The sequence below is a fragment of the Neolamprologus multifasciatus genome, chromosome 6, assembly GCF_963576455.1.
Source record: "Neolamprologus multifasciatus chromosome 6, fNeoMul1.2, whole genome shotgun sequence".
In the NCBI taxonomy this organism is placed as follows: Eukaryota; Metazoa; Chordata; class Actinopteri; order Cichliformes; family Cichlidae; genus Neolamprologus; species Neolamprologus multifasciatus.
The window spans coordinates 7,967,479-7,994,051 of NC_140444.1; the positions used below are offsets into that span (position 1 = coordinate 7,967,479).

Consider the following 26,573-nt stretch of genomic DNA (forward strand, 5'->3'; position numbering starts at 1 on the left):
AGTGGATGGAAAGAGATTATTCTGAAGCAGCTGTTTGTGGTACAACCACGAGAGAGGATAACCAAAAATGACCAGAGACACAAAGTGATTACACTTATTAGAGCAAAAATCAGATTCACAACTCACACATTCCCAACAGCATTGACTGTGTCTATGTGTGTTTCTGTGGGTCAAGACATCCTGGCCTTGTTGTAGTTGTGAAGCCTACAGTATGTAAGCATATGGCCAACATCTGTCAAAGATGTGTCTTTTGTGTGTAGCATTTATGAATGTGTGTGTGTGTGTTCACCCCATCCCCAATTCAGCTCTAGCATGATCACTTCCAGACACATGCTGTGGTGGAGAGGTTTTGGCCCCCGATCGAGGCCCCTCTCCCCCGTTTTCACTTGATTCCCCCTCTAGCCTATTTTCACTCTCTCCTTCCTTTTGTTTATTCTTTTCCCAGAATGCTGTAGCCCCAGTCTTTCTTCCTTTCTCTCACTTATTCCCTTCTTCTCCTTAAATCATTCTCATATTCTTGCCCTCCGTCTCGTTTCCTCAATCATTCCAGTGGTGTTTCCCTTCCTCTTTTGGCAAGTCCTGGTCATTCCTGACAGCCCACAGAGAACGACTGGGGCTTTTCAGACATTCCCTCTTCGAGTTCCTTTCTCAAGCCTCTATCTGTAGAGATGATATGTAGATGGAAAATACTTCAATTTAAGTAGGATACTCTCAAATGTATATCCCACTGTAAGGAACAAATGTGCTGCCAGTTCATAGGTGCCACGTGTGCTGCTTTTAGCCTCCACTGGTTTCAGTTATTATCACATCTCCTATAATGTAGGCTGAGGATCGGTTTCTTACAGATATTAGTGGGCCTTTCATGTGTATTGTGGTGAACGCACTGATAAGATCAGCAGAAAATGACACAACTTCAGAGACTGGTGATCATGATTATAGTTGTGGAGAGCTTGTTTGTTGTTGTTGTTGTTGTAGGAAAAAAGCAGAAACTCTGTATGTGTAGGATGCCAATTCTGGTTAAGCAAGACAGAGCTGCAGATAATGGTTCTTTCTTATTAATAAATAACACATTACATCTCAGATTAGAATTCCTTATGATATTATATTGCATAAAAGCCCATTTCTGTGCTATTTTGGACAAAAAAAGACATTTAGATACAAATCTACCTGACTAGTATGATATCTGCATTTAGTTAACATTTTTATCTAATGTTTTCATTACAAGTGGACAAACTGAAACTACAAACTTCATCATATATATGTATACGTATAGTATAAAGCTAATCTCATCAACAACGTGTGAGAGTCAAAAACAATGGAAAATATAATTAAAAAGAAGATTAAATTATTTGCAAAACATTTATTTGAAAATGCATCTGTGTTATAAACTGTTTAACCAATTTAGGGCTGCCTATCCTAACTCTCATAGGTTGAGCGGCAGGCCAAGTCTGGACAGGTTGCCAGTCTGTACCAAGGTTTAGCACAGACAGACAACAATTCATGAAGAAATTCATGCTCATATTCACAAGTATGGTCAATTTTAGGATGACTAACAAGCAGAAAAACTGAGGTCCACACAGAAAGGCTCTAGCTGGTTGATGCATTTAAACCCACTGATATGGTGAGGTGACAGTGCTCACCACTGCGGCACTCAGAGGTTGGGATATTGGTGACTGATGACAAAACAGCCAGTTTCTTTTTTTTAAATCCTTGGTTGTCCTGTGGAGTACTAAGAGCACAAACGAAATTTAAAAAAAGGAAAGAAAAAATGTCCAGTCCAGGTGGAACACCCCCCCCCCCCAAAAAAAAACCAAAACATCTTGGTAGAGTGCCCCACACTGTTAGACACAGTTAACTTAGATAACTTAGTGAACTAGATAACAAGGTGATGGCTTCAAATTGTTGTCAAATCACTAGAAACACAAACATGTTCAATTAAAATCCTAAATTTTAAGAAGCTGAAGCTAAGAAATGTTGTTTAATGTAATTTTAACTTTTTATCATCAGTTGTTGATGTTCTTGTTGGCTCACAGATGAATTTATACTAAACAGTCTATACTGGCAAACAACCATAATGAACCACATCTCGACTTTGATCTGGAAATTCACAAGCTTATTTTGGTATTCTAGGAAGCCATGTGCACTGAATACTGACACAGTGGAAGCGTTGTAGACCGTTACACAATGATCACATCACTGTGACACCCACTTTAACAAAAGATAAAAGCTGAATCACATGATTGCGCAACATTTAGTGGCAACACGCCCTGGTCTGAACCAAAAATTCAAAGCTATGTTTTTATTAACAGTCATTTCCCATTTTTCCATTTGATGGCTTATCGGGGCCTCTTTAGAAGAGAAAAATTGGATTCATACATACATAAGACTTAATTACCTTCAGTAGGAACAGGGTGTGGTGATGTGACTCTGTCATTCAGTAGGTTACATTACACGGAGGTTGGAAAGTATTTTTTAGTCTACAGGTCAAAACTTGTGTGTTTACCCACATTATCCTGCTTTTAGCTCCTTGAACACAAATTGCCACCTTGCAGATACATGCCTGGACTTCTTATGCTGTGTGTGTGCATCTGTGGCTGTTTCTTAAAGGTGAGAATCAAAAACAGCACAAATATTTTGTTAATGTACTCAGGTATCTGTACTTGAGTATTTATTGTTCTGAAAACTTTTATTTTTACTACCTACATTTGCAAATGAATGCAAAGTATTTCCATGTACTAATATTTTATTATTACATTAATATAGCTTTAATTTGCATTGCATAAAAATAGATCATATTAGAACTGTCTTTTAAAAAGTTACTTTTTACTTTATTACATTTCAAAGTCTGTACTTTTTCACTTCACTGAGTAAAGAAAGTGAACTTCTTTACTCTTTACTTTAAACTTTTTGAACAGAAGTATCTAAACATCTGTCTAAGTAAAGAATATCTGTGCTTTTGCCACCTCTGCTGTTGGTGGTTATTGTTTGCGGAGGTCCAAATCCTTTATTAGCTGTGACTAGCGTGGAACGTATGACTTACATCATCTGTTATGAAGCCTGGACGTCGGGTTCAAGCTATGACTAAGCACACTGTACAATTTACAAACACTCACTCACAGGGTCATAATATTGAAACTTCGAATGTAATAAAAGTCTCTTTAAACAACCTCAAGTTTCCGAAACATGCCCTGTTTACGTTTGAGCGTTCAGGCAGACGGCAGAAAAGGACATTCTGTTTTAACGGATGACACACAGAGTGACCAGTAGCACTTAACAAGGTGAACAAAAATGTCTATCTGTGGGAGAAAGTGTGAGGGATAACATATGCAGTCGCACACACAAAGACCAGACTGTAAGACAGGAACCTGTTCCTGGCTCAAACACTGGAACTTAAACGGCCACCCTTGGAAAGGAAAGAGATTCTACTCTTAGAGTAAAAGATGAGTGCTGATCATGTCTTGTGATTTTACATCACTACAGGAGACCACACCCATAACTGAACAAATGAAACATACACACACACACACACACAGATTCTGTCCATAAAAGCTGATTTAGAATTCATAACACAGATTTTCAGACTGCACACATTCATAAACACACACATCCATCTGAGGAGGAAGCTGTTGGGCTAACAGTCTCAATGTGTGCGTGCCACTGTGTTTACTTTTAAATATGAGGTGAATAGTGGCTGCCATTTAGAAGACCAGAGTAATCCTGCCAGGACGGAGGCTGTGAGAAAGCCTAGCTTGAGCATAGCTTAACTCAGAGAGGCTGAGTGTGAACAAGCTGATTAGGTTGTAATGTTTCAAACGAAAGTCAAAGAAAGGGTGTGAAGCTGTGAACATGAGCAAGAACGTCTTCCGTGGAACCTCTGGGTTAGTATCAAATTTAACAATTTAACCAAAAAACATATACGAATCACTAAATAACACAGAGTAGCTTCTCTGAGTTGCCTATATCAACATCCCTGCAAATATGTAAAAATTCCAAATTGAAATCCTCTGGAATTCTAGGATAAATCCCTGCAGCGCACTAAGAAATCAATATCCACTCTCAATGAAAGGAAGGAATGCGGATAGTGTTTGTTTCCCTATAAAAGAGCCACACAGGAGGTGTGACTCAGAGGCTGCCCCGGTGATACATTTCTGTTTTACTTGGCTTGATGCCTTAAACGCACTACCATCACACAGACAAAGGAGGAAACACGATGTAAACACATATGTATCTGATTGAGTACCCCTGGCTTAACACCTGCAGACATGTTCTCACAGCTGCCAGTTGATGTGCTAAATTAAGCAAACTTCACAAGAAGTGAGACTTCTGACTCAGCTCACCATTCCACTGTCTTACAGCTGTTATCTCTCACTTTCTTGAAACACAAGACCAAAAGAGCCTACAAAAAGCAGATCTTTTCCAACATTTTTCACAGTCTCTGGCTTTCTCTTTCTTTCTGCCTCCTGCTCTGGCTCAAAAGACATCTGGCTTTGAGAGGAAGAGAAGCAGCCGCCTCAAATTTTTGTTAGTCTGTCTTACTTTATCTGTATATGCAAACGTACCACCACTAAACCATTTCGTTCTTGAAAGTAACAGACAGAATGACTTGTTCATTTTAACTTGTACCCTGTTCCTTTCCCAGGAGCCTTTCCTTATTTTGTCTTCATTCATATCCTGTCCCTTTGTTTTTCCTCAACTGAAGGTAATAGATTCCCTTTCCTCACCGTGTACCTTGTTCATGGTAACGGTCCCATTTTCCGTTTATCTCTCCCCGTCTCACTTGTAGCGAGCAGAACAACACTTTAATGAAGTGAATGATATTTACGCTCTCGGTTTCTCTCTCTACCTTGTTCCATCCCTTTGTAAAGTATACAAAAGACAAATCAAAACGAAGACTTGGTTATTGTTTTTTATTAGTATTATCAAAAATGGTTTTAAACATCAGGTAATGTTTGAATATTTAGTTAAGATGCTTCTATGAGCATTGATCGACAAATGAGTTAATAACAGAATTAAGACTCTCCTTCCACTCCTTTCACTTCCACTCTATTAAAAAAAAACACTGACTAGAAGAGCAGTTCCTCTGTGAATACCACCTGTAAAGCACTGTGTGTGTGAATGTGTGGATGCATTACTCACTGTATTGGAGTTCCAGACCCGCTTGAAGGAGAGCCTCTTCCTGAGGCTCATCCTGCTCTCCTCTCAAAGAGGAGGAAACCCACTGACTGTTTAATCTACATAACTGAACCACAAAAACACAATCGCTCATGTGCACTGACGGAGTTTCTTCAGGACCTATCTAGGACTTGAAATCTTTGCAGACAGCTAACTTGGATGGAGCCATAACTCAGCAAGTCTATAGCACACTCACACCTTAGAATTAGCTTCAACTGCCTGTTAAAGTCGTATTAAGACACTGTTAACGTAGCTCACCATTAACGTCCTTTTCCTCTCTCACAGCACTCTATAGCTCTCCCTCTTTTTCCCACACGCTGAGCTGACAGACTGACTAGGAAGTTCCATTCTCTCGCAAACACACGCACACACTCACACACACTCACACGGCTCAGTTTCCATAGTGACACGCCCCCATCAGGCAGCAGTTACTGAGAAGGGGAGGGAACAAAGGTCAGTCTGCCAATCATGTTGCAGCAAGGCCATTACCTCTCCACGCTTCTCCTGTTCCTCCCTGTTCAAATCAAAAACAGGCGCAGGTATGAGAAAATTCAACTTCTCATCTGGTCTCAAGTATCATGAGAAGGACAGAAGACTTTCATCTCGAGCAGCTGCTTCAAAAAGAGATGACTGGAAGTTCTGCAGGTCTGCTAAAAGGTCAAGTGAAAGCAAAGCACTTCACAGGACAGAGTGGCCTACTTCTGCGCACAAACGCACACACGCACACATAAACAAAGACTGCAATTGAACTTGTGCACATGGCCTTAGGCCTACCTCACTCCCCCTAATTTCCTGTTTTGTCAGAAAGAAAGAGCGTCTCTTAAACCTTTCCTACACATCAACATTATCTTTTTTTGGTATCACTGTCTTGATTGACTAACTGACTGATGACTCATTTCTATACTCAAACAACACATCCACTGAATGACTGTGTCATTTTAATTTGCTCGGAGTCCAGCAGACAGTAGCTGGCTCTGTCTGCTAGCAGCATTTGTGCGGTGTGTTTATATCACACGCATTGTGCAACCCATTTTCTTTTCTTCATTAAACAAAAGAGCTGAATATGAGAATGCAAATGTTACCTGTGTAGTGTGCAGTGGATTCACAGCAAAGGAAAAAGTTAATGAGACAAGCACCTTTACCTAATGATTGATTTGTAGTGCTACATTAAATCTGCAGCATAGACTAGGGATTAAATCTGTACCCTACACTGTAGCCTGACATCCAAGCACGAGTAATGGCAATGCAGACTGCAACAACTATGTTGTTTGGTAGTAATAAGCCATGTAAACACAGTATATTGACTTGCACAAGGATAATACCTCTGTCATACAATTGAATTGTGTCTAGCTTGCTCATTAGGTTAATAAAATCTTCATAGCTCTGACTACGTGCATACACTCTGTTATAGATTGGAAGTCTTCTATCCTCTCTGCTTTTCAGTAAAAGTAATTGTTCACGATTTACTAGCTCCAAGTCCAACAGTTCTGATTAAAGTACCACTAAAAGTAACATAAACCAAAATGAAACAAGCAATAAAAACTGCCAAACTTTAACAACTGTGGTCTGAACACAATTCTCCCAATACTGCACAGAGTTCACATGTTAAAACTGTTTATTTTTTAATGACAGCTCATTAAAATCTGGTTTATGAGTTCTATATTTCTTCTTTACAACTATTAATTAACTTTTTTTTAATCTCACTTTTTATTCTCTGGACTGGGTTTTAATGTTACGGAGAATCCAAATATCCTTCAAACAGTATTTTTTTTTTTGTTGTTGTCATTATTTAATATTTGTTTCGGGTTTTTGTTTATCTCAGGCTCTAAAATGATGTGACACCTCTCAAAACAGCACCAAAAAGCTTGGCTTCACCCTTAAAAATAGTAAGACGACCAGTAAACATTAGAAGCCATGTTGGGCCTTATGCCCATTACATTTCCTTCAACTTTCTATGGAAAAAAAAGTCATTTCAATGACTACTGGCCCATAACAGGACATTTTTCTCCTTTCTTTCCTACGCCACAAGCACCATTTGAGGCCATAGAGCGCAAAATGTTGTGCCATATTGTTAATGTTAACCTTACACGTCCCTGTATCATAGCAACATCAGAGATGGCTCCAGCACTCAGCGCCCCCACGACCACTCTACACACATTGACAGAGAAAGGCTGAAGGTGCTGCCAAGCACTAATTACCAGAGCTTTTAGTGCTAAAGGAGACTGCCCAGATGAAGTCTAATTTTTAAAAACGTTCAAGTTTCTCTGGTTCAGCTGATTTTATTAAATGCCCCACAAACGCTAGTAAAGCCAGACTGATTAAATCCTAGCTGTGCCATTTGAGAAAGACCTATCTGGTCAGCCACACATCTTTGACAGCAGGGAAGAACCATGAGTAATGATAAGAAACCTGTGCTCAAACAAATCTCTTAACAGAAGGGAAGAGATAGGTGGCAGGGCGCCACACAGGAAGAGCGGGATATGACAAAGTTTAGGTTGGCTAAATCCGCATCCTGGTGATAAAAGGAGAAAGAAAAAAAGAGCAGAGGCTAAGAGAACAAAAGAACAAGGAAGACGTTAGACAAAGAAATGTCGCATCTCTCACTCCTCTCTTCATCCTATTTCCTATGGTCAAGCAAGCAGCATTTTCCCTTTGTGTGTTCTCCTCCCTAGATAGACCAATGCTTATCCAACACAGAAGCGTGTGAAAAGTTCCTATTAAGCACACATTTTTGCACTTCTAGAGTAAAACAACGCTTCTTACACTGTCTTCATTTACAAACATTTACATTGTTGAAATATATAACTAATAAGGTATTATTTAAATGTGTAAACAAGTACATTTGAAGACACGCTGCAATCCATTACTTCCAAGGCTATGTTCCATCACCAGGTTTAACTGTCTCACTGACCTCTTTCAGTCTTTATAGATGCAGTATAGTGAAATACTGCTGTAAAATACTTGAAGCCTACAAAACTTACATCCAGAAATCCAGAAAGTAACTGGCATGTAAATTCAATGTTGCTGAATGTTTGGGGGAAAAGGCTCATTGGGGTGATAACGAACAGCAAACAAGAATTCAGTTGCAAACAGAATCAATCAGCTCAGTTACAAACCATCTTTATTAAAGAGAACACATTTTATTTCCTGATAAGAAGGGTTTAGTTTGGCATCTATCCATTTTTTGCCCTTTATTGCATACAATAACCCAACATTGCCCCCTGCTGTTGCCTCTTAGGTAAGACAGAGAATTCATACTCAATCTCAGATCAATCAAAGTATGGAAGCGAATCAGCTAATAATGAATAGTGACTGCCAGGATTATAAGATACAGTGGAAATAAATGAAGTTAAAATCTATTTAAAGATAGAAACGTAAAAAATATCTGCTTTATGAGACAGCTGTGCAGTATTTGTACTTGACGCACCATTAACTGTGCATCTGTTCCTTTTGCAAACTGCCTAATGTTTCCTTTGAAAGCTCACTCTTGAAACTGGTGACTTTCAGATCTTTTTTTAAGATGACACATTTTTTTCAGTTTGGTATTTGATTTAAAATGACTCATGTTGCTGTCATTAAAACTGTAAATATAGGTGGTAGTAAACTGTGATTCCACTGACTGAAACACTTGTTTAACAGAGATAAAAAAAAGTACAGGTTCAAACACGGTTTTCCTATCATTTTATCTGCATTTTTTGACAATTTAAGTTAACAAAACACAATCTACCGACTGACTTATCACATGACACAGTTTGACTGTGCTGATGTGGTAAACTGTATCTGGCACTTGTTGAAGATAAAAAAGAAACGCTTGTGTTTATTTGAAAGTGGAGCTGCGTCTAACGTGACTGCTGGCCTCCTGCGGTGTTTCATGTACAGGAGCAGTGTTGATCTTGTCTCCTTGTCTCGTCATCTGATTTTCCTTCCCTAACACACTCTGGTCTCGGGCGATATCACGAGGAACAACACACACAAACAGTCACTTTGAGAGTACGCACAGACACACACAGAAAAATGTGTGTGCAGGTTCTTATCTCTGGGTGTTCTTTTTCACTTTTTAAGATATGAATGAGTTTCTTATGCCTGAATGTGTGTGTATGTGTGTCTGTGCTGTGTGTGCCGGGTCAGAGGCCTGGCAGGCTGCTCTTTTCTCACAACTGTGTTTAGTGAAATTATGTTCTGTGCTGCTCAAAACTCCCTGACAAAAAACGTAATATGTGTACACACACTCATACACAACCACCGACCTGTTAGGGTACATAAATACAGAATCACTGACAACATAACTGACCCACTACCTTTATACTTTGCATAAGAGGTGGTTATTGCGTTGTTTTTTTGCAACACAGTGGATATTTCTTAGAAAACGGCTTTAAAACACCAATTTGATGAATGGATTCAGAGGACTCGAGAAAAGAATCAACAGGTTTTCTTTTACTTCAACAGAGCCAAAAGGAGCTTTGTGATTGGGTTGTGCATGATCACATGATCTGTCATTCCTGAGAGAGCCTTCACAACTAAACTCTGAGTGCATTAATTTTATTTTAACTTAAATAAATATGTTTTGGATGCCGATAGTGCCTAGAGGCCAACAGCAAAATAGAGAAGTGTCAGTAAACAGGAAGTTTGGAAAGGCCTTTCATAGCAATTACCAAAGAAAGATAGGATTTTATGACTCAAACTCACACAAACATCCATTTTTATTTTCTCCCGAACTTTAAGCACCTGTTCCAGCAATACTGTTCTGAAACAGTCAAGACTGTGTAACAAAGCTATGATGCTACAAATGACAAAAGCAAGAGAGACGTTACTGGGATTAAATATATAGGATGCATCTCTCACACACTTGCATAGATTCCCTAACAAACGCACGCAGCTCGTTTACTCACAGGATCAGCAGCCGTTTCAGAATCCGCGCTTGAAGTTTGCTGCTCCATGAAGGAAGAGACAAGTAATCCTCAGCACTGCATGTGAGAGCTCCCCTCCGTGCGCATCGTCATCAGCTGTTGAATGTGCGTGTCTGCGCAGAACAAGTGGCAAAGCCCGATGGCTTTGAAATGTCCAAAACGCTACAGAATGTCGCCGCCGCTAGATTCCCCGGTCCCTATGGTTCTCTCTCTTATCCCCCCTCCTCCTCTTCTTCCCTCTCTATAGTCTCCTTTGCCCTGCCTCAATGCTCTCCCCCTCCTCTGTCTCTGCTTTTGCACCCACCCTTGTATAATTTCTATTCCACCCACACTGCTGTGGGCAGAGAGGCACGCACAAACATACACTTGAGACAAGTGCGTAGGCAAGGCTGCGGAGGGAGACCCCTTGCCATTAAGGAACACACCCACACATAAAATCAGCGTTGGGATGAATGTGTTACAACACATTGTGCTCTTCTGTCAACTGTTTAGTATGCCCCACGCTTGTCTGGGGCGTGGAGAGTAAACTGACATTCACGATGGCGGAGGGGAGGGCAACAAAAAGCGAAATAGGGAGGAACACACTCAGTGTTTTGCAGCAATATTTCCATTCAGCTGACAGCTATGACTGGTGTCTGCTGCCATGATTAGGTTGTTTATGACAGTTGAAAAGTAGCTGCATTCCTCAACATGCCTTGACACACAGTGAATGTACTTGCCCTATTGCCCCACACTCATCTCTGCTGGTTTTCCTCCACTTGGCCCAGGGGTGAAGACTGAGAATAAAGCGGCAACTCGCTCACACTGATCACTAATAAAAAAGTCAAATGCATTCAGATTCAGTCTACTGCAGAACAGCACAATGTTTTCTCATTTAAAATCTATACATAAAGTGTTCTGTCAAAAACACATTCTGGTGCAATTTGAATAGAAAGATAAAGTTAGATTTTTGGACAACTACATGAAGTTCATTTTACAGTTCAGAGCTTTTATGTTTGGAAACTCCACCTGTACTCAACCATACACATAAAGTACACCAACTTCATGTGTTAGTACAGGAGACGAGGCATGTGGCCCTTTTACTGATACAAATTTGAGATGGGTAACTGATTCTTTACACTTACTTAAACGTGTGTAGTGTCAATAGCAACCTTGTAACTAACTGATCATCAGAAACTCTGACCACCTGTATAAAAGCAGAGATTTTGATAGTCTAGTTCAGCGATCCCCAACCCCCGGGCCTTGTACCGGTACCGGTCCGTGAGTCGTTTGGTACCGGGCCGCAAGAGTTGAGGCTCAGGTGTGAAATGTATGGGTTTCAGGGTTTTTATCGGTTTTCAGCGTTATTTTGTTATCGTTTTTATCGTTAACTCGGCTTTCCTGGGTCTTTTCACGTGTGTTATGAATAAATCTTCTTTTATTGTACTAGTTTGATTTTGTTGTATTTACCCGCGACACTTTAAAGGCCGGTCCGTGAAAATATTGTCGGGCATAAACCGGTCTGTGGCGCAAAAAAGGTTGGGGACCGCTGGTCTAGGGCATTCAGATGTGTGTTAACATAATACCACAGTCACCTAACACCTGTAACACCTAAAGCTTGGTCAACAAACAGCAAAATAATCTCCAACACATCAGCAAATCTATAACAGAATGGATGAAAATTAAGAACCAAGGTGCTGCAGTTGCCCATTTAAAGTCCAGACCTCAACCTCACTGAAATGCTCGGATGGGCCTTTAAAAGAGCTGTGCATAAACAAATGCCTGCAACCTCAAAGAAATGAAGCACTTATAAAGGAGAGTGGGCCAAAACTCTCCCACACTGACTTGAAAGTCTGATACAAACATACAGAATACAATTAGCTACACACAAAAAGTTATTGCCACTAAAGGTGGCTCTACATGCCACTGGGTGTATTTTACAGAGAATAGTATTGAGTCCTTTGACCGCTATTTTTTTCATAACAAGCATGTTTTGTGGCTCCATACAGATTTTTTCAAAAACGGCTCTTTTGATAAACATTAGTAAATGCTGCTGTCAAACCCTGAAGCTTCTGAAAACAGCTGTATAATATACTCTGTAGGGATAAAGGAAGCTTTCCAAAATGTGATACATTAATCCTAATCATGTCACCAAGGGTGAGTCTTGTTTCAACAGATAACCTGCATTACAAACAGGGCGAGTTTGAAAGTAGTGGGAAAGAAAAAAGTGGAGAAGGTCTAATGAAAAATGGTAGTTGCGTTTTTTACATTCCAGTATAAAATTGTTAAACAAATACAGGTCACTTCTTATTCCTAGCTTTGATTAATTTTGATGTTTTTATGAAGCATTTTGTTTTAATTATAATTTTGTGTTCATCAGCCAGATGTTATAGACACAAAAACAACATCTAAAAGGATGATAAATTAAAGTAACTAACATGTTTGGTCATAAAAGGCATTTCAAGTCTAGACCAATAATAAATGTTAATACATTTTGAGCACTAAGTCTTTGCTACGACAAGTAAATCACGCTCTATGTAAGCTAAGGTTTTAATTCATCTATGTCATAGTTAAGCACAAGGATAAAACCAAAAGCAAGACTTGATGATGCCTTATCCTTATAAAGATAAAGTTAATATGTGGCTTTATTCTAACTATGCTTAATATTAAATTTAATAGCAATAGCACTTTCTTCTGCTTCATTCTTCTGGGCGATCGTGGCTCAAGAGTTGGGAGTTGGGAGTTGGAAGTTCGCAATTGGAAGGTTGCCGGTTTACCATTTACCATTGGCTATGTAAGCTAAGATTTTAATTCATCTATGTCATAGTTAAGCACAAGGATGTGGCTACAATGTAGCTTGCCATCACCAGTGTGTGAATGTGTGCGTGAATGGGTGGATGACTGGATATGTAAAGCGCTTTGGGGTCCTTAGGGACTAGTAAAGCGCTATACAAATACAGGCCATTTACCATTGGTGATCATTTGCTGAAACAAATATAGATAATGCTAATGTCTTAAATGTAATAGAACACTAAAAAAGACAAAAACCACATACATTAAACTGAAATAGCCATCTGTCAAGAAATGTCCATCTATTAAATGCCCAGTGTTCAGAATTGCATATATGATATAAAGTTTTAAAAGAAACACTGTACTCTGTAAAATTGCATTCTAACTTCAGTTAGAGTTATATTGAGATTTCAGGAGACTTGCATGCATTCTACTTAAATGACCAAGTCTACAAATTAAATAAATTGTAAGTAATACAGAAAAATGCTGACAAAACAAATAGAAGACATTTCCATATTTTGCTATGTACACTTGATGATACATACTTGTCATTTGAAATACCCTAATTTTACAATACCTTTATAATATGCATTAAAAACTGGCCTGAGCTTACAGATAATAAAGCTCTTTATTTTATTTTATTAGGAAGCATCAAAATGATTTAATATTACAGCACCACTTACTTCTTAGATTTAATAACACTCCCTGTTTTTGTGCCACTGGGATTTTGCTGGACCTGTCTTCAAGCTCAACACTGCAAAGTGGAGAAAAATCTCACCTTCTTCCAACTATAGTTTTCTTTCAGCTCATTGTGCAAACAGCCACAAACGGCCCATTGTGAGAATTGGTCGGTGTTTGTGCATTTATTCTGAAACATTTCTTGTGACCGTTGTTAACTAAGTTCAATCGAGTACACTGCAGATTTCAAACCTCCAGAACCAGTTGAGAATGATGTGTTTGCTTTGAAATGGTTGATTCAGTTAGAGTTAGGCTTTTCTTTTTTTCTCGGTTGGTGATGGTCTCTAAAATAGCTCTCTGTGGTTTTAAACATTAGTATTCTGAAGCAAAGTTCTGTGTGTACTATTTAACACGTTCTTTAGCGTCTGTATGTGTGCGAGCGTATCTGTATATGTCTAAGAAGACAAAGAAGTTAAATGCCTAACTAAAGTCCAACTAGGAGCCTGACACACTGAAGTGTGCAATTTGTGTGTGGGTGCTGCGCGACTGCGTAATAGTTAGGCTCTAGAATCAGATCTGTCACAAGACAAGAAGGGAACTAAGAGGCAGACTGCAGGTTTCCACCAATATCAGTTCTCCCAATGTTAAAGAAGGTGATCCAGAGCTGCACCAAAACTGTTCGTCTTTCATCCACCTCTCTGCCAAGCTTAATCACATTCTTTACTGGCAGACAAACAAATGGACAAATGACACTAGTAAAATCATATTTCTCCCCCTGACAGATGAATACGAAACGAGCCTCAAACTCTGTCTTTTATTTCTGCTAAACGAGCCACAAACGCGCCTGCTCACACAGTCTGAAAGCAGCTTGAGCAGCACATCTAACAAGATGTCTGACAGTTGTGTGTGTGTGTGTAAATATGCTTGTGTGTCACCGATTTAAAGCTGGCATTTGTTTGTGTATTTTCATGCACAGCTCTTCCTGCATGTGTGTATATACACTGTGCATTTGTGTGTGCATTTGTGTGTGTGTGTGCTTTTGTGTTGAGGCCGCACTAACGAGGGGAATGTCAGCTTGTTGCTCATCAGAGCTCGTTAGAAGTGCAGGCTAACACTTAGAACCCCATTACCCCCCACCATCGTCACCACACAAACACACACATACACACACACACACACTCCAATCTCTCTCTCTCCTTCCCCCTCGACACAACACAAAGCCCTCTCTGTTTGTGGACATTACTGCATGTGCAGCGAGTGAAAAAGGCCTAACGACCGGAAGAAAAAGGTGGAATAGAGAGAGTGGGAGGATGAAGGGGTGAAGAAGAAAAAGAAGAAAAAGAAGAAGAGAGGAGCCCTGCCATTGGAAGCTCTGGCAATGGGGCATCTACCCCTGTGAAGCTCATACAACAGTTGCCAACTCAAGTAGCAGAAATTCTACACTGCTTCCAATATCATCCTTGATCATGTATGGTTTTTACATCGTAATCTGCTCTCAAGAGCCTGTAGGTGACGTTTGGACTTTCCATTTCGAATGCAAATTAAATATAGTTTGAAATGAACCTGAATAATAAAAGTGTGAAGTTAATTTGAAGGCTCCAAGTGTCTACTAATAGACTTTCGCTTTGAGGAATTCGATTCATTCAAAAGATTTTTCTCATTAAAAAAAAAAAAACAAAAAAAACAAAAACAAAAACACAGCAGCTTTAATTTAGCTAAATAATGGTCTCACTGTTTAAAATACAACTCCTCCACCTTAACTGCAGGCCCGGGACCTCTGCGGTATTTAACTCCCAGTTGTTTTCCCTCTTTCTCCCATGCTTCCTGTTGCCATCTACTGTGCTGTCCAATAAAGGGAAAAAAGCCAAAAATGTATGTTTAAAAAAAAACTATCACCACTGATGCAACAGTGTGGGATTTTCTTATCTGCTCCCACGGTACCCCAGTCACCACTAAACGGCGGAAACATTAAGCTGTCCTCTGATCTCTATCTTAGAGCCAAAGCTACTGTTAAGAATTTTGGTGGAGGCAGCAGGACTCGACCGTGGTCTTGGCAACCTTCACACAGACACACGTAGAGACAAGTCATGATGACAGCAACACTCTTTTACACTGTTATCACCAGGACAGTTTTATGATTTGCTTCCAGAAATGGAATTTCATAATAAAATCCCACCTTAAGTTACACAAACACAACCTAATACAAATAATAATAAGTCTTTGTATCTTTCCCATCTAAGTACCAAAATAGCAATTGCTGATTTTCTCTGTATTAAATCCTGTAAAGCAGAACTAAATAGGGATATTGTTGGGCAAAACTCATGGCTCTCAAATGACTGGATACTAGGTCATTTCTTGAAGCTAAAAGAAGCGCAAAAGGCTAATTCTTGCAACAGTGTAGCAGTGCTGCTATTTGCACAGTTTATATTTAAGAAAACAAAGAAAAGAAAATCATTAACTTGTCCCAATGACAGAACAGAAGCTTGATTTCTTTTTCTTGGAGAAATGTCTTCTTCTTCTTCTGTTGCTTACTGGCCATCAGAGCTTTCAGTGTCAACAATTTAAAAAAAAAAAAAGCATATACAATCAAAATTTGATGGGGTCTAAGTGTCCTTACTTACACTCCTTGTGAACTTGGTGAAGCTCTGGAAACTTTTAGGTGGTAAAAAGCTAGAGATTGCTGGTGTGTGTGTCATTTTGACTCTTTTTTATGTAATGTAATGGAACCAGGCTCTTATTTTCTCTTAGGGAGGGGAACAAATTAATGTTTCTGCTTTATCTTGCTTGTATATTTATTTGAAATATACCGATTCATCTTTGTGGTGTTTTAAAAATTAATAAAAACAAGTGAGTACAAAAGATTGCTCTGTTCTTTACTGTCGTTGCCATGGTGATATGAGAAGATGTATCAGCTTGATGCATCATGTGGGCATGTATGGAGTGCATGAACTACTCTTACTAGAGACAGAGGCAACACCTGAGGCTCAAACATGACAGCAACACAGTAGCCAGTCTGACCTTAAATATTGCAGTAATGTGCATTACTTGTTGGTATACTTGTGTTGGAAGGTCCACGCATATAGATTGTGTGTATATATGCTACCTCAAGATCATCCAGGGAGCGGGCCAAGCTGAGACGTTTGGAGCGTCCAAAGGAGCGCCTAGCTGAGGAGCGCTGCTGGAGAGGTGGGAATCCCATGGTCAAACCTCGGAAACGACCGCCCTGGATAGAAAAGAAATACACCATCAGTTTACATGCATATTGTTGACATTTTATTAACTAAAAAAATCTTTTTTTAGCATGTCCATCTGTTCTTGCCCCATCTCAACAACTGTTTATTAGATCTACTTAAAACGTGGCAGGTCTATTGCTGGCACTCAAGAGTAATTGCAGTGCAAAATACGAGTTTATTTGGATGACTGACTCTCATATTTTTGACAAAAGCTGCTCTTTGTTTTACTCTTTCAACAGTAACTGCTGCCTGCTCCACTCTGTGTGTAGGACGAGCTTAAGGTGGAGATGTTAAGGGTTAGAGCTAACCCTAACCCTTAACAACAACCGAGGCCTAACTTTATTTAAATATTCTATTCTGCTTCCTGCTTTATTTAATGTTTAGATTTGCTTTGTGCATTCTTACTGTACTTGCTTTGAGTTTTTTTGAGTTTCAGTGTTCCATCACCCTGTGTCCTTTGTATTTAAGTTCATGTGTCTGTATTCCCCATTTAGGTTTTGCACTTCCTGCTTTATTTCCTGCGTTAGTTGTTCCTTGTGCTTTGCTTTTAGATTGCGTCTTTGTCTCATCTCTTGTGATTCAGTTAAACCGTTTCTCGTTCTCCCAGCTGTCTGCACTTCCCCTAATCGCCCTTATGTGTATATGTAGTTGCTGTATTCCCTTTGTCAGAGTGTCCGTTCCTGTTCCCCTAGTGTTTCTCAGTCCCAGTGTGTGTTTCTTTATAGTTTATAGTGTTCCTCTTTTGGACTTTTGTTTGCCTTTTGGATTATTGCTAACATGCTTATAATAAACAGCTCACTTTAAGTTTATCATTGCCTACCTCCACATATTTGCACTTGGGTCCTCTACACGACAATCAGTCTGCATTTCCTTTAGAGTATGAGAGTACCAGTGGCTAAAGCAGCACACAAAGTGGCTTTCTTCACAGCCTCATTGTGAACTGGCACAATCACAAGCGCACGTACACATTCAAGGAAACTATCTTCATAGTTGTCACCTGTAAACTATTCAGCAAAAGTCCTGAATCACCTCTTTTTTCTTTATATGTTGTTACAGAGGAGCCAGACTTTCTGGTATTTGGTCTAGTCAAGGGCTTATATGCATATGAAAATAAAGTGTCTGTGTCTGCCACCACATTCTGCAACTACTTCACATTCACTGTCGAGTTTCTGGAGCTCTATTGATGTAAATGAACGCCATTCTTCAGAAAAAGATGCTCCCTCAACTCTTTTTATGTTTTGTTTTTTGTTAAATCAGTGGGTTGAAATTTGGTGACTACAAAGATCAAAGCATGATTTACTATTTTTTAACTCAAACTATTTAGTAACCCCTCACATTTTGGGGGGGATGAGGGCAATCTCATCCTGCATGAGACCATCCCATTAAGATTGTAGATGTAGGGTAAAGGTGATCAAGCGGAACAACCTTGTATCAGTGTGCAGTGACCCTTTCCTTTGAAAAGAACACGTGGACACTAACTAGGCCAACAAAATACCTCCTATAGAATAACAGAGCTCATATAGTGACTAACCATTCAGGTTTTTACCCTAACACGACACACAAATAATGGTGAAATATTAGCACTAGTGTCCTTTTCTTATTCGTGAGGAATTTCACCACAGTTGATAGATGGTAAATATACTTTGTAGGTGACTGAAGGACAGTTTAAAAAAAAAAAAGATCATCATTATTATTATCACAGATTACTACTGTATGTAATCATTATCATCTGTTATTAACCAACTATGATATGTATTCTGTCAAAGATAAAAGGGAAATAATGTTAGTTTATCTATAGTTTACATCAAATAATAATATTAGATTTCCTTTGTTTTTTGGCTAAACTTTAATTGGGTTAATCAGAAAATTTCACTGAAATTCCTTCCATGATGTGACCTGAGGCATAAGTGGGCAGGCTGCATACCACATGGGAACTAATGGTCTAAGCACCAAATCTCCAGGTCAGATTGCAGCTAGTTGGCCTACTCATTGCATCTCAGTCTTCTACATTTTCTTTCTATAGTTCCTGACTCTTACTATCTTTAACAATAGAAACTTTAAAATAAAATGTAAAAAAAAAAAAAAAAGCATGTACATATACAATATGCAGCACTCTAGATTTCATTCATCCAGTAAAAATATATCTCTGATTTCAGCTGTCATAACGGACTAAACCTTCCTAAGGAGCTCAGCACTACTAATGATAACTATAAGAGGGCACAAAAACATTTGTATTACCAAAGTACATCATATTCGAAACTGCCATATTACACACAGTAATAAAAAGTGTTTTTTTGGCTCCCTAAATCGGCACTCAGTCATTGAACGTTTAAGAAACCCAACCGTGTCTACACATGCACACTGTGTCTGTACATGTGTCTGCACTGCATTAAATGCCTAAACGCCACAGCATTATACATTCCCATGCTGTGCAGCTTTGCACTTGCCTCTGTTATTGCCGTGTCTGCTCTACACGGGTTGCCGTTTTTGAACTAAATGTTAAATTCCACATGTTACACGGAGGCGTGTGCAATCCTGTGATTTTGCATGCAATACCAGAGTGCACGTGAGTCAAATGCACAGCCACAGAGGTAATACAGAGACACGCAGGTACACACAAACAGTACTAGCAGAACTCCTCTTGAGCAGCATGATGTGCTTTTGCAGTTTACTGTAGCAAATTTCACTGACATCCCTACTAAGTGTAGTTCCATGTAGTATTTATTATACCAAGGATACTTAAAATTGTATAGTGTTCATAGGAGCACTACATTGGAAACCCACCAATTAGTGGAATAAAGTTAAAACAGCCAAGCTGTTGCACTATGCCATAAACTGCCGCCTAAAAATAACCACATCAGGGTCGTGAACATTTATTATCCAAAGCCATTAAACAATAACGTAACCACTCTGAGTGCTGTTAAAGAGGAGAGGAAATTAGTGCTGTTTTGCCTTCACAAGTGTACAATTAACCTATTAACAACTGTTGCTCTTTAATCCTTTGAGAACAACAATATTCTGCCTTCTTTCTCTTCTCTTACAAATTGCATCCGTCTACTTTTCTAGTATTATGAGAGGACGCACACAATCAGTGGCCCTGTGTTGATTAATGAGTAATTAGCCAGTGCTGACAGGCTTCAAATGCAGGTAGAATCTGACTGGCTGCTTAGGAGCAGGTCTCCTCTGCATTTCATCATGCGATGACCAGTGGTGTTGCCTGGATACTGAGTCACTTCTGCATTTGTGTGTGTGTGCGCGCGCATGTGTGTCAGACAATGCAGATTTGAACACTTAATGGCATATGCAGACACAATCATTCTCACACGACCTCTGTATAACCCAGTGAGATTAATCCAAGTTTCACTTGTAACTGCAAGAGAGCTTAAAGCCAATAAAAAAGGGGGATTTTTGGAGAAGCTGAGATTTAGGTTGGAAGGGAAATGATAAAGTGTCGATCTGACTCACTGGTGCTGTGGTTGTTTTGGGCGTGGTTGCACCAGAGCTTTTCCAGAGAGAAGAGAATGTGAAAGGACTAAATTTTAGTGGAAAATCCACAGCCTTTATCGGAGTAGCTGATCTTGACGCCCTCTCCCTCATACGCGCACTCAGAAATAAACAGATGCGCTTCATGTTTACAACAGCACTGCTATCAACATAAAAATAACAAAAGCAAAACCAGACACATGTCCTGTAAAAACAATAACAATGTGAACAAGTATAACTTGAGCTTAAAATAAAAACCTAAAACACCCCAAAATATAGATTGTTTTGTTTATGAATTATAGTAAACAGAAAGCTTTTCATTTAAGCTCCAATTCGTGTACACTCACTAGGTCACATTTATCAAGAGTCAACTGTTTGTTTTTAAATCTAACAATCCAACACAAACTTATTGTAGTAGTATTTTCTGTTACTGAGTCAATAATAATCATAGATGAACAGATTTTTATCAAAAGTCATGAAAGACTTTAAAAAGAACAGATTTTTCTTTTTTTTCGTTTTTAGCTGAAATAAGTCTGCAGAGGTTTAGTTAGTGAAACAGTGCCACCATGTGTCAAATATTAAGAGCCAATTAATGTTAACGCCTTACTATGTTACATGCAATAGTTAACAAGAAAAATGAAAACAACAACAGTCTTACACAACTGAATCTGTTTTGTTTTTTTGTTTTTTTTGTCTTACCATAATCACCACAGTATCCAAAACTCTGCTTCTCCAGTCCGAGGACATGGTTCACTATCCACCTTCCTGCCTCTGTCCTAAACACTTACTCTGGTTGTCCTTTTGAGTCCCTGGGACACTGCTTTCTAAGATATCTGTTGGAGGAAGCCCCAGCCTCCTTTAGTATCAAAACAACTATCTTCTGTACGTTAATATAATAATACGCAACATGTAGATGTAGGCAGGCATAAGCGGCTGTTTTCTATATACGTGCATGAGCATTTCTATTCACAAGCTGATTAATACTTATGGAATCTAGTCAGGCTGGATATGCAGTATTGTACCTTTTCCTCTTTGCATTCCTTGTCATTTTCTGAAAACAATAATCAGCCCATCTACTATATATATCTATATCTCTCTCTCTCTCTATCTATCTATATCTATATATATATATATATATATATATATATATATAGCTATTTAAAAATAGCTTGGTTGCATTGTTGTATGAAAATACACTTCCTGTATTTTAGATAGATAGATAGATAGATAGATAGATAGATAGATAGATAGATAGATAGATAGATAGATAGATAGATAGATAGATAGATAGATATCATAAAAACAGGAAGTGTATTTTCATACAACAATGCAACCAACCTATTTTTAAAATTATGCCAAATAGATAAGAGGATACTACACAATTACTTCACTAAACCTTAAACCTGCTCTGCTGTTATGCTGTTAATGCCATTAGAGTGGAAAACAGGTGGTTTTCAGGTGAAGGCAGCTATCTGGCTAATGCATAATAAATGATCTGATACTGGAGCAGTGAGGGATAAATAACATATTAATCCACTGGCACTAAGTCTAGGGATAGAGCCAGCCGGGTGCTGTAATTATCCAGTGACTTTCAAAACAAGATAAAAGTTTTGTATCAAAGTGAAATGATACTTTGATCACAGAAGGAGTGAAATTCTAGGCCTTGAGAAGACGAAGCCCACGTGGATTTATAGCCTCAATAAACTGTCGTTTTGAACAGACTCTACACAGAATAAATTTCAACAACAGAGATGTGCGATGGGGGATGCCAGCTGCATACTGGGCTTCTCATCTCGCGGTCAGTTTTAACACAACTCTCCCAAAACCTACAAACTGACACTGCACAGCACTTCAGGGAATATCAAAAAGTTATATGATGGATTTGGTTATGTAAATGAAATGAATAAACTTACACAAAATAACTCTGTTAATCCAGAATTTTACTAAATGTAATACTTTTAAAACTTTCTTAAAGCATACCTTTTTCTCTCCCTCCTTGACATTCCCTCCTCGTTTCTTCTCTTTTTCACTTCTCTCTGCTCCTGTCCGCTCCCTGTCTCCTGTACCAAATAACTTCTTAGCCCACTCATCTTTCTGAACAGCCAGCCGGTGGGTGTGGGGCTGTGACAGAGGTGGAGGCTGGCTCCCTCCAGGTGGTGGCAGGTGGTCTCCGGGCACCAGCGGGGCGCGATAGCGGTCGGCTGGGATCTTATTCATCGGTGGGGGCAGGGTGCTGCAGTTGGCAGATGACCATCCGTCAGTGGATTCTGTGTAGGATTCCTGATCGCTGCTGAGGCCCTGGAGGTGGCTGTGGTGGTGCTGCTGACGCCAGTCTCTCAACACATGGACTGGTAGCCACCTCTGCGGTTCCACCCCTACTGCTCCTCCAGCCCCTCTCCATTCTCCTCCCCCAACAGCTCCTCCCCGCTTCCCTGATGAGTAGTGGTGTGGGTTGACCCCTCGTGAGTGCCTGACAGGGACATCAGGGTGAGATAAGGGGAGAGGGTGAGGAAGATCAGCCAGGTGGGGGTCATTGCGATAGTGGCCATTTCTCAGCGTTGGAGGAGGTGGATGAGAAGCTGCTGCTCCCAGAGTGGGACTCCAAGCCTGCTGTGATGACGGTGGGCTGTCCCAGTGGCGCGGCCCAGAGACGTGGTTGTGATTTGGAGGACCTCCAAGGTCAACTAAAAGCACTCTGTTGCTCTTTTCCTCTGGTAAAAAGTTGCCAATCCCACTATCGCTGTTGCTACTGGTGCTGTGGTTTTGCTGGGCATCGTTGTCCGGGTCATGGAAAGCACGGGCGCGAACCCCTTCGATGTTGTCTCCCATGTCCCGGTAAAGGACAGAAACAAACTGGAGGAGAGGCTGAGAGCTGGGTGGGAATTCCAAGCAGCCACCTGTGTCTGGGTCAGGGGTACACTCAAAGCCAAACCTCCTGGCAACACCCAGATGGACCTGAGGAAGTAACAGTTACTGAGAGTTTGTCCTACTGTAATGCAATACAGAAAAAGTAGCTGCTAATAAATCTTTGGCTTACAACCATTGCTTCGACTAGAACAAATTACCCTAAGGTTCACCAGTAACTTATTGAGTACTTGATCACTGTGTTGTAATATTACCCATGCCATTAAAAAACAAAACAAAAAAAAACAGACATTCTGCAGATATTTCCTTCCCATCAGTTTAAATTGTAACGCTTACTTGGTGGTGACACAGATCTGGGTCCACAATAAACACATGACAAGAAGTCCTTAAACTCCCCTCGTCATCTCGTGCAATGCTGAAGTGCCTATCATCATGGTCGTCTGTAGCTTGCATCGTTACCAGTCCGAAGAATCGCCGGTCATCGGGACAACATGCACTGAAGGCTAGTTTTTCTGCAGGATAGGTGGCCAGGACCTGACCTCTGTCACTGCACAGACGCACACTGTCATGCATAACCTGGTAGGATATAATTAATGCATGTTACCAAACTTGATACCAGGGAAAATATGGTTAACAATAATAACACAATCACATTAAAATTAACACAAGGGGAAAAAAAAAGAAGAAACCTTCACCTTCATGAGGACCAATGAATGAATCTTTTGCTCAGCCCGGAGGCGCCTCATGCTCCCTCTGATGGCCTGCAGACTGTCACTTTCTAGATTTGTGCCTGTGGAGGCGAGCTCAATGGAGCCCAGATAGCCGACAATCATTCCCACATTGAGGATACCCTCACTGGGCTCTAGGCCCAAGTCGCCACCATCTCCATCATCAACATCCTGCTCTTCATGGTGTTGAAGGTGGAGGTGCTGAAAGTCTGATTCTAGGAAGACCGAATCATCATTCAGAACTTGGGCCATCTCCTCTTCAGAGAGCAGGTTTGGGTTGCTCTGGGAACGTGAGGAATTCCGATATGCTGGGAATTCGGAATCAGACAGCGGACGTGGCTTTGACGAGGACGTACTTACTCCAGGTCTCTCTTTGTCTGAGCTGCTGGAGGAGTGGCTGGAGTTCTCAAAGATCATGTTAAAAATTCCTCCAGACTGCAGCTCTGCCACCACCTTCTCTGCCCGGTTGATGCCCAGCTGCTTAGTGTCCAGTTTGGGTTTGTACCAGCCTCCACGGGCTCCACAGCCTGACCTGCTGTTGTTGTTATTGTTAACACTGTTATCGTATAAACCATCCAACTCATCATCACTGGAGCATGAGTCCAGGTAGGATGCCGCCATTGTGTTGCTGCTATGGTGACGACCGCCGGCAGAGCGTTGGTGGTGTCGCCTGTGACGTTCTCCCTCAGCGATTACTAGTTTCAAAACACCAGAGCAGCGTCCGATCAGTTTGACCACATCTTCGTGTGACGCCTTGGAGACGTTGATGTCATTTACAGAGAGGATGTAGTCCCCGGAGCGCAACCCCATATAGTCAGCAGGGCTCCCTTTCAGGATGCAGCTAAGGACACAAGGGCTTTGGCCTGACAGCGTAAAGCCATACCCTGTTCTCCCTCTTGCTACCTCCACAGCCCGTATACAACCCTGCTGAGACTGAGGGAAGTTCAAACCACTGCCACCGATGGGGCGCCTTTTGCATGACACATCCATTTGCCTGGACATTGTGCCAGGAAATTTTCTCTTGTCCATTTATTCAGTGAGTTTCAATTTACATTTGTCATTGTAGGTCCCTAATCTCTACTAAAGCAAGAACGCAGCGTGCCTCCAACGTCTTCTCGTCAAGCAGCTCTGGCGTCAGATTGCTACGAAAAATGAGCAGCAGTTCAAAATGCAGCAGGTGGGTGAGAATCCAAGCCTCAGCTTTGGCACCACCTTGCTAGGCCTCCCATCTTGGTGTCACTATCTTTTCTCCAGGCAGGTTACCTAAAGTACAAAAGAACAGAACCAAATCAATCATGGCCGATTTCTTAACCCTAACATGCTTAACATGTTCTTAACATGTGGGCTTCTACACCAAATGCTCTTGGGCCCATGTAAAGTGTTCTATCAGATCACTGGAGGTTGGGAGGACACAGCCACACCTATAAAGGCTGCAGTCACCAGTTCTGTCAGGTCTACAGAGACCCAGCCCAGCACACCTGTGCTGTGCAAAAACTTCACAGCTTTCTCCTTTTTCCCCCCAAACAACTTTCGCTTTTGTTTACGTTAAATAAAAGCTCAGTGTGATAAATGTGAGCACATATGTTTTAACTCTTGTTAGAAGGACACTGACATTAGCTGGGACTAGCTGACGCGTTACCGTTAGTTTAGTTAGCTGTGCATGCTAGCAGAGTTATCCCTGCTTGAACAGTGCTGTGAGTTAACACCCCAAACAGCGCGTTTATTACTTTACGCTGAGAAACGCATGCTTCTTCTCAGCTTATGGAGTTACTGTAAGTTTTCTTTTTTTTTCTTGCCGTGACTCGCTGTTCAAAAGCGCATCCACCCGTGCTTAAACTGTAGTCCCGCCCCTCGATTTCCAGATCTTTGGAATGTCGGTGCGTAACCGTGGCAACGGCAGCGTACACAAACTTTCCCATCTTGTCATTGGCTACCCCAGTTGTCAATCGGATAGCGAACAGTTATGCGGACAAATTGACAAAAGTTAGATAGAGAAATCACAAATAATAAAAAAAAAGTACTAACGGTAGACGATTCCACAGGTGTCAGAAACGCAGCGGGAGAGCGAACTCTGCAGCTGCTAGCTTGTTTAATCACGGGGAGTTTTATTGGAAGCACAGCAAATTATCTATGTCTTTATAAGCAGAAAACAGCACGAAGCGAAAACAGCTGGCTGAAGTGGTTGTTAAAAAAAAGTAGGGATGGCTAAGTAAGAGGTGGATGCAGGTCTTTTTCATGTTCCGACAAAGATGTTTGGAGCAGACGGTTCACTCAACACGAGATTAAAATCTGACTTACTTGTCGGTGTCCGGCGGTGATGCTCCCCGAGAAGTTTCCATAGTTGCGTAGCTAAGGTTAGTTGGGTAAACTCAGGAGCGATGGGTAAACAAAAGAAAAGGCTGCACCATCTGGCGAAGTAGCCTTAAGAGGAGGAGGACTGGAGGAGAGGGAGGTGTGTTTAGAGTGGGCAGCGGAGGAGGGTGTACAGATGATTGGAGGGGGGACTTTAACAGCCGAAATGATACAGAATTAAAGTTCACCAACTTCATAGCCATGTCATTTCATGTAGCAGTGCGATCCAGTTGATTGAACTTAACCAAAACCCGCAATATTGTGCAATTTGAACTAAACCAGCCAAAAATCTGCCAAAGTGTGGAGAAGTGTGCAAAAAGCTAAAGTATAACATCCAAATGCGTTCTAAACTGGAACAAGTTATAGTTCACTAAACTTAAAAAATA

The 26,573-nt window shown here is 40.5% G+C and overlaps 1 protein-coding gene across 7 annotated transcripts in view; it reads right to left on the minus strand.

The window, feature by feature from the left end:
- rgs12b (regulator of G protein signaling 12b) overlaps positions 1–26,573 on the minus strand; it is a 51,457-nt gene extending 24,884 nt beyond the window's left edge. For 2 of the 7 annotated variants that reach the window (XM_085161896.1, XM_085161899.1), the window contains exons 1-5: positions 26,134–26,553; positions 23,803–25,098; positions 23,444–23,683; positions 22,223–23,197; positions 16,630–16,749 (exon numbers count right to left, since the gene is read on the minus strand). In XM_085161896.1, the coding sequence (XP_085018022.1) occupies positions 16,630–16,749; positions 22,223–23,197; positions 23,444–23,683; positions 23,803–24,864 (2,397 nt within the window). In that variant the 5' untranslated portion in view covers positions 24,865–25,098; positions 26,134–26,553. Of the gene's footprint in view, positions 1–16,629; positions 16,750–22,222; positions 23,198–23,443; positions 23,684–23,802; positions 25,099–25,447; positions 26,085–26,133 lie in introns of those variants that run through there. The other 5 variants (XM_085161902.1, XM_085161897.1, XM_085161898.1 and 2 more) reach the window with 5 other exon arrangements.